Below are 15,126 nucleotides of genomic sequence, written 5' to 3' on the forward strand. Positions count from 1 at the left end.
AACTACTAAGGAAATCAAACTCTATGCAACTATTCATATGATTCTATAGCAGAAATTTGTTTAAGGTTCAAACAATTTTGAATTTTAAGGATATGAACATAAGAAACTATCTTAAGAAGAAATATGGTAGCAAAGAAGAATAATTAAAGTAATTACCTTGGATGAGGATTTCCCTTCACCACTTTCTGACCATACTTTCTCCATCTGTAGCCATCATCCAAAAGATCAACTTCACTTCTTGTTTGCACAATAATTTTGGGTTCTGTGACAGTCTTCTGAGATGGAGGTACTTCAGGAACCGCCGGTTCAATGCTCCTGAAAGACAGAGAGATTTAGCATAGATAATGAATAGTTATAAATAAGCGCAACTGAATGACTATAGATTAACAAAGAAAAAGAGTAAATAATTGTTTTATTCCCTAAATGTGTGAGAAGGTGTCTATAGCCCTTGAATGTATCGAAATTACAAACACATTCCCCAGTGTCACTTTTGCTAGTAATTTTTACGGACCAAGTTGAATAAAGATGAATTTGAGGACTAAACTAACGGAAGACACATTCGAGGACTGAATGACAGACAAAAGACACATTTAGGTATATTTTAGGAATTTCGATACATTCAAAGACTATCGTGACAGCACCTCAATGCCTGACACATTTGACTATTTAGGGACTAAAATGACGATTTACTCAAAAGAAAAACTTGCCTTCTCTTAGGGTTTGGCTCACAGTCAACTCCCTCTTCCTTATTCTCTGCATTACCGACTTCCTCGCTCTCACTTGATCCAGGTCGTGGTCTGATAGCCCCTTGATTGGACGTCAGGTCACTCTCAGGCTCTGGCGGCGAAGAATCAGGCACGATCTCACTAATTTTGTTTGAATTTCCAAACCAGCCTTGTGAGTTTGAGTCAGACTTAGGCTGAACGTTTGCATTTCCATTCAAGTCACTATTGTTTTCTTTGACCCGCCTATTCGGCTGAGGCTTCTCATGGTTATGCTGGCCTTTATAGATAATTTCAGTTATGTGGCCGTCAGGTGCACGCTCAACTTTTTTCTTCACGGGACAATTCAGGTGTGTGCATTTGTAGTAGCTCCGTGGATACTCGCTCCCTTTAACCTGCTTCTGTCCATACTTACGCCAGTTGTAGCCGTCGTCTGCAGGTTTGTCAATAGGTAGGGAAGATGGTTGATATTTCTTATCAGAATGTGTAATCTCTGACGTTTCCATTTGAGCATTTCTAGGTTCTGATACAGGTGCTGTCACTTGCTGCTCCGGAGCTTCATTTCGAGTATAAGACGGCTGCTCTGCCAATCGTTCAGTGGGGGCTTCGTATGAGACCAGCTGGTATTCAGGTTGCATGTGCATATTTTGAGATTGTGCTAGGACAGCTTGAGCTGTAACCTGAGCTAAAGCCTGTTGGTGTGACATCCCAAAGGGACTCTGTATACATTGAAATGAAGAGATAGTTAATACATTGCGCGAGTATAACCACCTCAAGGGTAAATGATGACATTGATACATAATAATGAGAAAAATGCTCAGCAGCATAACCAGTAAATGATGTAATATAATGCACAACCCTTCATGATTACAGACACGGCACTGACACATTGACATTTATAATAATTTTCAAAATAGAAGAAATTGAAAGTAACTACATGTGTCGATGTCTGAAACTAACATGTGTCGGACACCAAACACGCTTTTAATCTGAAATGTCGATTCTATATAGTCATGCCTCATGAACAAGTAGAATGCTAAGGCGTAAATCAGTTATCTAGTTGCTTAGTCAATAATATAAACTACAAAAAACTTTTGATTATGAAGTGTATCGCAAAGACTATTCCAAAAACAAATTAAAGCCACAAACTTTATCTTCATTTTTCATTGTTACTAAACCACCCCATCAAAACTAATACAGAAGAAAATCATCCACACAAAAGTAATGCTTAATCCACGTAACATCATACGCCATTATCCAATCATGTAACTATCAAAAACTAAACCAAACGAAAACCAAAAGTGAAAATTGATTCAAAAAAACGTGTGTTTAAATACGTGTGAACTATGACGGAAACTCAGAAACAATAGAACAAAATGTAAACCCCAATCAAAAACCCATCACACAATGGCATAATGGCCAAATCAGGTGACTGTCGTAGAAGCCATCACACAAGTTTGACTTTTGATTGGTTAATTAATAAGCTGCCCAGTGGAAAAATTACACGGTGCCATTTTAAAGAATTGACGGGAAAAAGACTTGTAAACTGAAGTGTATTGCAAAGACTGTATTCCAAAAACAAATTAAAGCCACAAACTTTATCTACCACAAAATAAAATCATCCACACAAAAGTTATTTCACTTTACTTTATCAATAATATATTAACATGCTGGCATGACTCATGAACTATGTAGAACCGAGCCACTGACACTTCACATTGAACGCGCGGACACGACACTGACACATGTGGTTGCATTCAAATATTTCACTTTCTCAAATTATTATCAGTCTGAGTGTCAGTTTCGTGTCCGGTGTCACTGTCATGCTTCATATCTCATGAACAAGTACAATGCTAACTCATAATTCCAGTCATTGAGTCACTTAAACTTAATCAATAGTATAAACTCAAAAACTTTTCATTATGGAGTGTCTTACAAAAACAGTATTCCAAAAAGTCATCCACATAAAACTTTTCATTTGACATTGTTACTAAACCACCCCATCAAAATTCAAAACTATCACGAAAAAAAAATCATCCGCACAAAAGTCATTTCACTTTGCTCAATCAGTAATATATTAAAATCCACACAAATTTTGTAAAAATAAGATCCAAACATTACACCTTCATCAATCCCTTCAAAAAAACACCGAATCAAAAGAGCCCTAAAGCATCATCAATCCACTAGAGACAACACAAGACTAACAAAATTTATATCAAAATTCAATCATTCCGACAATTCCAACTAATTTCCTACAAAAACACAGACAAATTTAACAATCTTCAAACCACAACATCCCAACCCAAACTCAAAAGAACGCTACAAAATCAATCCACTATACACAACTCAACAAAACATAATCATACTACTAAATCTTAAACACAACATAATAACAAATTCACATCAAATTTCAATCATTGAAACAATTCCAACCACTTTCACACAAAAACACAGACAAATTTCACAATCTTCAAACTACAATTCCCCATATCAAATCTAACTTTTTTATAACAATTGAAGATAAAAATCAAAACTTTATAGATAAAATGAAAACCCTTTTGAAAATTGAATACAAAGAAACAAAAATTGGTCAAAAGGGTGAATTACCTGAGGAGAAAAAAAGCCAGGAGAGTTAAGAAAACCAGAAGGACTCAAACCAGGAGGAACAGTAAAAACAGGAGAACGAGCAATAACCAAATTCATAGGTCTACTCTGTTTAAACCCACCATTAAGGGACCCACCATCATCTTCTTTACCAAAACTATATTCACCAGCAAGGGAAGAAGATGAAGAGAAAGCAAGAGGTGAAGCCATAGCACCAGCAAGAAGCTGAGAGAAGGTGGCGGATTCAGTTGCAAAGAAGCTTGAAACAAGTGTCATAGGACCAGGGCTGACGGCGTTGGAAGTGAAGAATGCTTCGACGGAGGGACGGGGTGGGAGGGTGATGGTGGGGCGGGGTGGTGGTGGGGAGGTGTCGGCGGAGGAAGGGGTGGTTGTTGACATGTTTTTGCGGCGGGTTTTGGTGGTTGGTGGTGGTGTAAGAATGAAAACAAAAAGAAAATGAAAAAGAAAAGAAAAAAAGACAATAATGTAAGAAAAGAAAGTGGTGTCGTGTGTGAGTGTTTGTGTTATCTTGAAACTCGGCGCAAAGTCCACTTCTTTGTCCAAAAACTCTATTTTGTTCCTCCACTAATAAGTACTGCTCCGAAAATATACTCGGTCTCAAATTGTATGTCATTTTAGAAAAAATATTTGTCCCAAGTTATATGTGAATACCAATGAAACATTAATGTTATTTTTTCTATTATATCTTAACTATTTATTACTCTTTCTTTTTTCAATTCTTTCATTTATCTTTCTCAAATCATTTATTAAGGATAATTTTGTAAAACAACTCATAATATCTCTTTCCTACGCAATATTAATTATATTTCTTAATAAGTGTGAAATGCTCAAAACGTCATACAATTTAGAACGGAGGGAGTAATTGATATTTTTTTTTTTGAAACATTTTGATATGTTTTGTTGGTGTAAAAAAGTTTACACATACATTTCCTTTTTTCATTTTTACTTCTTCAAAAAAAAAAAAAGTCGAAACAATTCTCTAAAAATATAAACAACGACTAAAAAGACGGACTATAATGTGTCTTTCTATCTGTATTTTTTATTATATTTTAGTATATATGTTTCTATTATTTATTTTAATTTAATCAATTTGTTTCTGTTTAATAAATACCATTTTTCTTTGCATTTTTTGTTTAATAAATAAAAATGGAAATCAATAATTTGGATTTTAAATGGAAAGCAAATTTTTGGTAACTTTCTTCGTTTGTTAATTTTGTTTATTTGTAGTATGAAATCAAAAGAGATAAGATAAACACTCTGAAGCTGATTTGGATTTACGATTGTGTTCATCTCTAGTTTATGAACCTCTTGTTATACTAATGATCCATGTGTTAGGTTGGTTCTTATAATGTTTTATTTTGATTTCAATTTGACCTTAGTTATTGGATAGTGAAATTGATCTTTGAATTAGTCGATTTTTAAGTTGAATATCGAGTTTTTTAATAAATATAAAATTAAATTGATAAAAGTCATGCATAAATTTATATTTTATGAGTTTAATAGTTGTAGGTTGATTGTACAAAACAGCTTTGCACACACAACAAATTAAAACATTATAAACCGCCACATAAATTAAAAACATTAATTGATGTGACAATTCTAAATATTTTAATTGGTTATGTGTGCAAAATTGTTTTGGAATATCAACCCACCACCATTAAATTCTTATTTTATTTTGAAACGGATGAAATAATTTTATTTTTTTTGTGGTGACCAGTGTTTGAACCTCGAACCTTGTATATTTTATGTATTATACCTACCAATTGAGTTAAGTTCACGAGGATGGTAAAATAATTTATTTGGTGTAAGGATAAACGGATGAAGTAATTTAAAGACAAAATCAATATAAACTTTTTTTTACAAAAAAAAAATAAAAAATCAATATAAGCCTTTGTTGTCCTTGTTTTTTTTAAAGATAGCTTTGGCTGTCCTTCATTTTATAAAAAGCTTTTGTTGTCCTTATTGTTTGACTGTTTTCCGATTTTCATTCCTCAACCTTTATTACTTTTCATAGTCAAATTTTTCAGTGTTTTTTCTTCAATAGAAGACTTTTTTAAAAAATTAATTTTGTAGAAAAAATCATTCATTTATAATTTATAATTCTTATATTTATAAAAAAAAAAATGATAACATGTGTCCTAACACACATTAGTATATCAAAAGTAGAACTTAAATATTGAATTATGAAATCTTTAATATATGCACTTTAAAACACATGTTATCATACAAAAATAGGACTTAGATTTTTAGATTTTTATATGCTTATGATTTGTTTCTTTTTGCAAGTTGCATTGACCTTACCCAATTGCAAAGAGTTAATGCCGTCGGGAGACCGGCAATTAAAGCAAATGAATGGAAAACCACTCAATCTCACATCTCAAATCTCAAAAATCCACAAAATATCTTTCTTCAATTTTAATCAAAAGAAAATTTTTCAACTCACCTATAATAAAAATAAAAAAAATCTTCAATCCTCTATAATCTTTGTTTAAAGATAATTGGTTTATTGCTTCTAAAAGTTCTCTCTTTTCTCTCCTTCTCAAACCCTAGACGTCACCCATTTTTTCTTCTTCTTCTTCTTCTTCTTCTTGTCAGAGGGGTGATTTATGGTCAATTTTGATCCAATAATCATCCCTCCGAGTTGTTTTTTTTCTTCCTTCTATCCTAATTGAATAAGTGATTTCACATATTTTCTGTTTCCTTTCGTTTATTTTTGTGATTTTGTCGTCTCTGAACGACTCTGTTTGTTTTGATTTCCCGTCTTTGTGCGGTGTGTTTGATTTCTCGTCTTAGTACGGTGTTTATTTGATTCAGGTTGAAAGATTAGCTTTGAGCAAGTGCAGATCCGATCAATGACAATGACTTTGGTGTCGTCAACGTTGTAGATCCGGAGACATGAGTACTTCGGAGACTTAAATATAGTCATATTTGTAGGCATAAGTACTTTGTCGTTTTATGCTATTAACATGGATGTGAGTTTGTTCATAGATTCATCCTTTTTGTTTTTAACGAATTTGAATTTGTATTGTATCAATGTACTTTATCAATTTGAATGAATGAATATTGTTTATTTTTGTAAAAAAAAAAAAGATAATTGATTTATTCCTTTATGCATCAAACATTTCTAAATGCATCTTATCCAATTGATATGCGTGTATATTAACTTTTCATGTAACTATTGATAAAGCAAAGATTAATAAATTAAAAAGAGTCATGATATAGTGAACAATTGTTTTTATTTTACAAAAACAAAATGATATTCATTCATTCAAATTGTTAGAGTATATCACTCACAAACATCGATAAAAACGTCAAATGTGAATTTACGAACAAACTCACAACTTCTAAGTTAATAGCATATAGCGGTAACATGCCTAAAAATAGTATGATAAAATATAAGTCACCGAAATCTCCATGCTTTCGGATGTGCAATGTTGACGCCTAAATCATTGATTTGTAATTGACTGGAGTCGATCTTTCAATATGAATTAAACGAACACCGTGATAAGACGCGAAATCAAACGTCGCACAAGACGACGAACAACAAAACGCCGCACTTAGGTGACGAAGTCAAAAAAACCACAAAAGAAAAAACTTGATAGATGTGAAAATCACTTCTTTTTAGATGAAAGAAAGGAGAAAAAGATGTAGTGGAGTGAATCTAGGTCAAAAATGACATAAAATCACCCGAAGGAGAAAACAAGTTTGGAGAGAAGTTAGAGCTTCTCTCTCACAAAAATCCTAGCGCCGACTTCTTCAATGAACAATTGTTTTTATTGTTTTAATAAAATTCCAACAATTATTTTAAGGGAAATGTTAACCAGTGTCCTAGGGGCACTGGTTAAGGACCTAAAATAGCAAGTTTTTATAAAAGTTTGTGTAATGAGTGCATTGAAAATGGAAAACTTTTAAATTTTAAAAGAATAATTACTTTATTTAGCATGCTTAAAGAGTGTCCCGGAGACACCTATTAACAAGACCTTTATTTTAAATAAATGTTAACACAGTTGTGTAATTTAAAAATATGATTGATATATGAGTTAATCTTTATTTTACCAATTTCAGGTAAAATAAAATGAATAAATTTTGGGAACATTTCTCAAAATGTATTTGCTTTTTTGGGTACAATTATTGTTCACATTTATGGTATGGTTTATGTCATGAAATTGGATTTAATAGTTTTTTTATAGAAGTTGGATTTTAATAGTAATATTGAAATTGTTTTGAGCACCTTGAAAAGTTTATGTAGAGTTTCATAATTAGAGGGTGGTTGACCAACTTATGTGCGCATGGTAGTGTATAAATTAAGTTTGGAATTTTGGCTTAGAGATGTCGATATCTCGATCATATTCAATCGTGCATCCAACTGAATTACCTCCCCTTTAAAAATTAAAGGAAAAAATTTATAGAGTAGTCTAGAAATCAGTAAATACTTTAATTTGCACGTATTACATGGTTTAAAAAATATGGAACGTAGTGAGTAGAATGATAGTTTATTATCCCCTTTAGTATAACTCAGTTGGCAGGGACATATATTATTATATCTAGGGATCAAAGTTTGAATTTCAGACACCCCACTTATTCACATTAAAAAAAGATGAATTCTAATCATCAGCTACTTGACAAGTCTCACATTTGTGTGTGTGTGTATATATATAGAGAGAGAGTTTATGTTCATATTTTTGTTTGTGTTATTTCATATAAAACAAAAACAAGCAAGCTTTCTGATACTTAACTATTGTCTTGTACTGCTAGCTTTCTGAACGAATAAAAGTGTGTGCAAGAGTCTATATATATAGTACATCATTACTTAGGGTTTAAGAGATGAAAGTAGATTTTTTTTCCCCACCAATCAAGCTTGGAAAACAAGCAAAACAACATTTATGGCATCAGCCATGCGCGGGGCGCATGAAGTGACATGCAGGGGAGCATGAGGCAGCCATGAAGGCTATCTCATGCGTAGGGGAGTGTGGCCCACGCTAGGGATGCATGAAGCATTGTCTCTTGTGAAATTTTTGCAATTTCATCTATTTTTTTAGCGTTTTTTCATCTTGAAATGTCTTGGAACTGGGGATGAATTCCCCTAACTTGTATTGTTTATAAAAAGCTTTTAAGAATCATTAATTTTCATTCTTCATATACTTGATCCTTCATGTGATATCTTGTTTTGCCGATTTACATGATTTCTCACTAAAAAGACTTAAAACACATACGAAGTTGCATGATTTAGGATAAAAGTGAATTACAACAACTCAAACGAAAACAATACAAAATGTTACTCAAACCAATGACAACTCCTCTAAATAACCTCTTAGTTTCTTTCAAATGCAAAAAAAAAAAAAAAAAAAAAAAAAAACTAAAAACATAGCCTAAAGTATCATATGAAGCTCGGTCATCACAACCTCAAACTTAAACCGTTTATTGTCCTCTCGCAACAAAATAACAAGAAGTTATAATTTACATTAATTTAAGAATGTTATAGCAGCCATGAAATTATAAATCAATAGGCACAACAAGATGAAGGTATTAGAATCCTCTTCTCCCTTTTTCAAAATTAAAATCCAAAGATGAATAGTTTTCTCCCTTACCTCGAATTCACAAAAGATTGCAGTTTTATGCATGATTCCTTAGCTAGTGCTCTCCCATCTTTCTCTTCTTTTTCTCCTAGGTTTCACGTACTCTCTATGCCTCATTTGCCTCCTTAACCTTAGTTCTTCATTTGCTCCTCCCAATTTCTTTCTTTTCTCCATTTTTCCATAACCCTAATTCTCTAATGCTCTTATATGTTTAAAACCACTATTTAGGCATAGTTTTTCTCACATGATTCTTAGACAGACTTGGTATTTGCACCCCTAGCTTGATTGCTATTCTTTTTGTTACTACACAATCTTGTTGTTTACATCTCCCTCTGTATAAACCACTAAAACGCTACACAACTTACTACTTACACCTCTTTTCTACCAGTTTTGCTAATGCACTACTGTTTGCACTTTACTCTCTTATTCTTGCTAAAAACGCTATTTTCTTCCTAAAATTATTTTCTCCCATTCTTTAACCGACAATTTGACTCCTCTACGTCTTTATTATTTATAACATTTATAACTGCGAATAATTTAATTTAAGAATATCAAGCAATCAATACTAATAATAATAATAATACTAATATTATCTAATAATAATAATAATAATAATAATAATATCTATTAGTAATACTAACATATTAATATCAAAAATCGAGGTGTTACCCAACTCATCAAATGTCATCTTCAATATAAATGATGTGAACAAAAACTTACAATATAAATGCAGTGGCATTTATATTGCAATGACATTTTTGTAATAAAGATGAAAAATAAAATTTGTTTGCAATTATTCTTGTATGATATGCCAATACCTAAAAAGCTCAATACCTAGTAGGGCTACCCGGTATAGGCCACAGGTAGCATGCAGCCCGTATGAACCAAATTAAACCCTTCAAAAAATCAAAATTTAAACCAAAGTTTCAACCTTTTATATATAAGAATAGTTCTAAATTATTATACAGTTTGCGTGCAATGCATGTATACATATATTTTTTTGGGCGATATCCACTGTCTATAGTTTTTGTGTACTAAAGCACTATATATGCTACTATTTTCGTATTTTTTATTTTTATAATTGGTTTTCTTGTTACTAGAGGAAATAATTTTATTTTTTTTAAATATATGACGGACTGATCCGTTTAGCCTACAACCCGTATAGGGTCGGGCTCAGGTAGTATTTTTAGAGCCCGTTTTAAAACAAGGCTTTTAACCCGACCCGTTAAAACCCAAAGCCTGTTAGGGTAGGTCCTAAATTGTTAGATAGTGAAATTAGACTTAAATAAATGATTTAGATATTTAGCTTAAGATTAAAATTATATTAGTTGGTCTTTCACTTGAGTTATTGTTAGTTGGGCCTTATGTTAGGTCTTTAGTCTTAAGCCCATTAGGGTTACTATCCTTCCTATATATAATGTCTTTGACACACTAACAAAAAAAAAATGAAATGAATCAAAAGTTATTTTATTTTATTTAGTTTATTTATCTTTATTGTTTTATTGCATTGTTTCTTTAATTTCCAGCAATGTTGTTCTAGCCCTCTAACATAAACGGGTTGAGCAGTCCGTTTTGAAAGCTCTACCAATAGACATTGTATTATACCACAACACAATAGTGTTATCTAAATATTAATGAAAAATAATATGCCGCATTTCGTATTAGGAGTCTATAATGTTGGATCTTTTATTTCAAATAATATGGATTTTAGGACGGCTCTATTGTAACACCCCGTTTTTCCAATATAAAAATTTCAACATATTAAATCAGAGTAATCATCAATTAACAGGATATCACATTCTTAAAAATCTTAAACATAGATAAATAATAATTTATCCTTCATCAACCAAATAGCAGCGGAATTAAATTCAAATCATCATAAAGTCTTGGCACGCAGGCCCCATTAAACATCTCATAAAGTTCAGTTAAACAACATAAATGAACACGTAAAAGAATGAAGCATGCATAACATAAACCCCATCCTGTTACGTATCAGAGCAACCTAGACGACTCAGTGAGGTAAGGCCACTCACGACAGCAACACTGCACACTAAGCTCGATCACCTGCAAGTTACTCATACGAAGAGCAACATTTCCAAGCAGAAGGGGTGAGATTTCACAAAACAATAATATTAATCAATATAATTCAACAATCATAATCAACAACATAATCATCTTAAACATCATAGCATCATTGATAATAAAATATCAAGTAATCACTCATTCAATCATCATAATTAACATAACAACATTTGACTCGACAATGCAACCAAAACCTCTTATATGCATGTGGTACCAATTCAACATCATAGTATTAATATACTTTTAGGGCATCGTGGTGAGGACAAAGCTCAAATCGTGGTGAGGACAAAGCTCCAGGGCATGAGCCCCCAACAAATGTATGCTAATGCATGGACTCAATTATCTAAAACATCTTAATCATCATCTCATATACATCCAATAATTTGGAGTTCAACATCATCTTATTCATCTTATAATGACTCATGCAACTTGGTTAAATAACAAAAGCAGCATAATCAGATCACAACAACAGCATAACTTCATAATTATCAATTCATTTCTACAACATCTTGATTATTCAATAATATTCAAGTAATGCAATTAATCAGTAAATCACATCATAATCAGCTTAATAGTTCATAACAGCTTCACATATTTCATTTAACATCTTATATAGGTCTCACTACTACCTAATGTTCCATTCCTAATCAATTCAATCAACTCAGGTCACAACATTCTCAAAAGCACTCAGTTCTGGAAGTGCTCGTGAGGCGAGTACAAGCCAGAATTCCAACAATGGTTATTCCAGGTTCAATCTTGTTCTAAATCATCCTCTAATCTTTATTAAACATCTTAAGGCACTCAAAAGCATCTAAGGTTCAACTCAAAAGTCAAAATTACGAAATTCAACATGCTCTCTGGTCATGCTCGCTATGGCGAGTAAGGTTGCTCGCTATGGCGAGCTACGACATGTAACTCGCGAGGCGAGGGGTAATGGCTCGCGTGGCGAGCGATGAATACAGGCTCGGGCAGAATTGCAGTTTTTACAAAAATCCATCTAATCTCATGGTTGAAAGCCTAGTTTTGATTCATGAATTCATCCTATTCATAATCTAAGGTCAAAGGACGGTTTTCACACCAATTTAACAACCTAACATCATTGGATCATCAAAATCACCTATTAACCCTAATTTCATAACTTTTCTAATTCAATCCTAACTTTGTTAATTGATCATCAGAATTATAAGGATTAATACTACTGAATCATTAGTCTCACCCTTACCTTGTTTTGCAGAAATCGCAGCTCTCTCTTGGTCTTCTCCCTTCTATGGTTTTTTCTCCAAAAACAGTCGTACGTACAAAACGTTTTCTAAAACTAGGTTTTCTCTTTATATACCTCCTCCTAATATCTTATCATATCTCACTTTCTCCCCCAAAACTCTCTAAAATCTCAAAACAGCTCTCAACTAAATATTTTATTTTATTTTCAAATCTTATTTTATTAAACAATAAAATAAGTCTCATATCTCATAAAATCATCAAAACTCATAACTCATCTAAAATCATCTAAATCGTCATAAATCATCAAAATTCACACATATATTATATAAATATAATATAACTCGTCTAAACTCGATTAAATAATTAATTAATTAAAAGTGGGCGTTACATTAATAATTATCACAAATGGATCTATTTTATGAAATGATATTTGAGGCCATGGATCCATTTAGTATTATAATTGATACATTGAATTTAATTGTTTGTTTGGTTTTGTATAATGCATATTTGACCCGTTTTGTTATGTGGTTACTTTCGAGGTGAGATATAATATATGATTTGACTCTAGTCGAGCTTGGTATTGTCGGTAGTTGTTTTTTTCTTGTCTCATTTTTGATAATATCAAAGGGGGAGAAGATTCAACCAAGTTTTATTGAAGTCGAATAAACACGTTAAGAGGAAACTCTTCATGAACTCTAAGAAGTTCAACTTGGTATTATTCAAAAAATTTCCAACATAAAAAAGAGGTAGTGTTAGAGTGCATTTGACTATTGGTTTGATTATGTAATTAGACTTATTAATGGTTTTGATTAGATGCCAAAATTTATGTTTAGAATATATGAATCTAGGTAACTCACATGATCTTATCTAGGTTTTATTGTTTTAAACCTTGCATTCATTCATTAGATGTTGATTTTTGAAATTTGCATGTTTTCAAAAAACGAATCAGTTATATCTATGATATGAATCGTTTCATTAAGTTAGAGACATCATGTGAATCGTTTCATTCTTGAACTGAATCAATTCACTCTTTTCACAAGTGCATTTTTACTAATTTTTTTTATATGAATTGTTTCACATGACTATGTGAATCATTTCACATGTTCAAAAAGTTGAAGTGATCGTTTCACTCCTAAGTGTGAATTGATCCACTCAGCTATTTGACAACATGTTTCTCACTACTTTCCAAAAACTTATATAGGTGAAACACTTCACCATTCTAAAAAGTTCAGCTTTACTTAGTGTGTTCAAATTGAACTTAGAGAGATAGATCATTGTGAGATCAAATTGATCAGAATAGATCAAGATCACAAACTACTATTGTAATTAGTGATATGCATCACAATCATCTTTAGATTGTTAAATATGAATTATGAGATTGTCTAAAGTCTGAAGAGTGTCGAAAACTTGTATGGTCAAGTAAGCCAAGAAAAAAAAAAAAAGAGAAAAGAGTGCAATATTTGAGAAGGCCTATCAAGCGCTATATTGGAAAATTTCATAGTTTATGAGGACTGGACTAACCTAGTTAGGGTAAACTAGAATAACATCATTGTGCGTCTTTTCTATCTCTTATCTCCTTCATTTAAAAATTTATAGGCAAACACATTCATCGAATCTCTTCTTGTATCAAACAAATTCATTTTATTTTAATAGATACTTGAGATTAATTAACAAATCTAAATCCCTTCTCAAAGTTGAGAAACAACCAAAATTTCAAAGTGTCACATTTTCAAATCTGATACTCTCATTCCACTGTTTATGTATGTAAAATCCGACCATATCATAACTTTCGACCAACTTATTTTAACAAAATGACCAATTTTGAGTTCCTAAAAAGCAACTATCAACCTACTTTTTTTCTTAATTTCTTATGGTGTGTTTAGTTGTGAGAAGAAACTGAGAAGAGGGAAAAAGGTGAAAAAAGTGCGAAGAGAGAAATAGACTTAGGCATGAAAACAAAACCCATACTCGCAGCTACCCGCCCGAATCAATTATACTTTGATAGGTTTTCCCCGTTATGAATAGGTTTGAGTAGAGTTTGGGTTTTTCTCGATTTTAAAACACTGGTATGGGCCAAATAACAGGTATATTCGTAGCCACCTCGAACCCATAAACCCGTCCCGAATGTAGAAAATTACATTATGTTGATATGTCATGTTATAAAAACTACCTTTGATATACAAGCAACTAAATTATTTGGTCTAACAAATGTTAAAATGAGTATATTATTAGATAACGCGTTACAACATTGTTGTTGGGGTTGCAAAAAACTTCTATTTTTTTATTAAAAAATTATTCAATGCGAGGATGAGACAATGATACCCGAATTCATTGGGGATGGAGATGAGATTCAACTTCTCATCTTCATTATAGATGAGTATGGTAACATATAAGTATATGAAAATCAAGTATGAGGACGGGAGGCAGTTACTTTACTCAATGCTATTCACTTTGCTGTTGGGAACATATAGGACTGGGTTGTCTTCGAGTCCGACTCAGCTACTCTAGTGCAAGCGCTATCATCTCTAGGCCACGATGATTCATAATTTTATGCTATTGTTTTTAGTATTATTTTTCAGTTATCTTTACATTCCAACTTCGAGGTGAAGTTTGTTAAGAGACAAGCGAACATGGTTGATCATAGCTTAAGCTAGGGCGGCCTGTTCTTAGGCTAGTCACCGTATTTTTAATTTTTATCCTTCTTATATTAAACAGTGTTTGATTAATGATAATAATTAACTTTAATTTAATAAAAGAAAAGTATGAGGACGAGAAAGTAAAACCCATCCCCTCCACCGTCCCAGGTTGATTGATATAATTGAAACTTTGAAAGAATAAATTCATTAATTCTTTATTTTATTTTTTCCGACTAAAAAAAAAAAAAAAAGAAAACTTATTTT

At 32.2% G+C, this 15,126-nt stretch overlaps 1 protein-coding gene across 1 annotated transcript; it reads right to left on the minus strand.

Annotated features, from left to right (window-relative positions):
- Positions 1-152: 152 nt before the first annotated feature.
- Positions 153-3,873, minus strand: LOC11419447 (probable WRKY transcription factor 3). The gene is made up of 3 exons (XM_003621269.4): positions 3,330-3,873; positions 708-1,441; positions 153-315 (listed from the first exon to the last, which is right to left on the minus strand). The coding sequence occupies exons 1-3, from the start codon at positions 3,723-3,725 to the stop codon at positions 153-155; spliced, it is 1,293 nt and encodes a 430-aa protein (XP_003621317.3). The 5' UTR covers positions 3,726-3,873.
- Between the last annotated feature and the right edge of the window lie 11,253 nt (positions 3,874-15,126).

This window comes from Medicago truncatula, chromosome 7 (assembly GCF_003473485.1).
Source record: "Medicago truncatula cultivar Jemalong A17 chromosome 7, MtrunA17r5.0-ANR, whole genome shotgun sequence".
Taxonomy (NCBI): domain Eukaryota; kingdom Viridiplantae; phylum Streptophyta; class Magnoliopsida; order Fabales; family Fabaceae; genus Medicago; species Medicago truncatula.

Bases quoted from the DNA above. Each gene is read 5' to 3' on its own strand.
- LOC11419447 (XM_003621269.4), bottom strand. From the start codon at position 3,725: ATGTCAACAACCACCCCTTCCTCCGCCGACACCTCCCCACCACCACCC. The intron at 1,442-3,329 runs GTAATTCACCCT...CAATGTATACAG, and splicing joins CTGGCTTTTTTTCTCCTCAG to AGTCCCTTTGGGATGTCACA. The intron at 316-707 runs GCAAGTTTTTCT...TCTGTCTTTCAG, and splicing joins GAGCCAAACCCTAAGAGAAG to GAGCATTGAACCGGCGGTTC.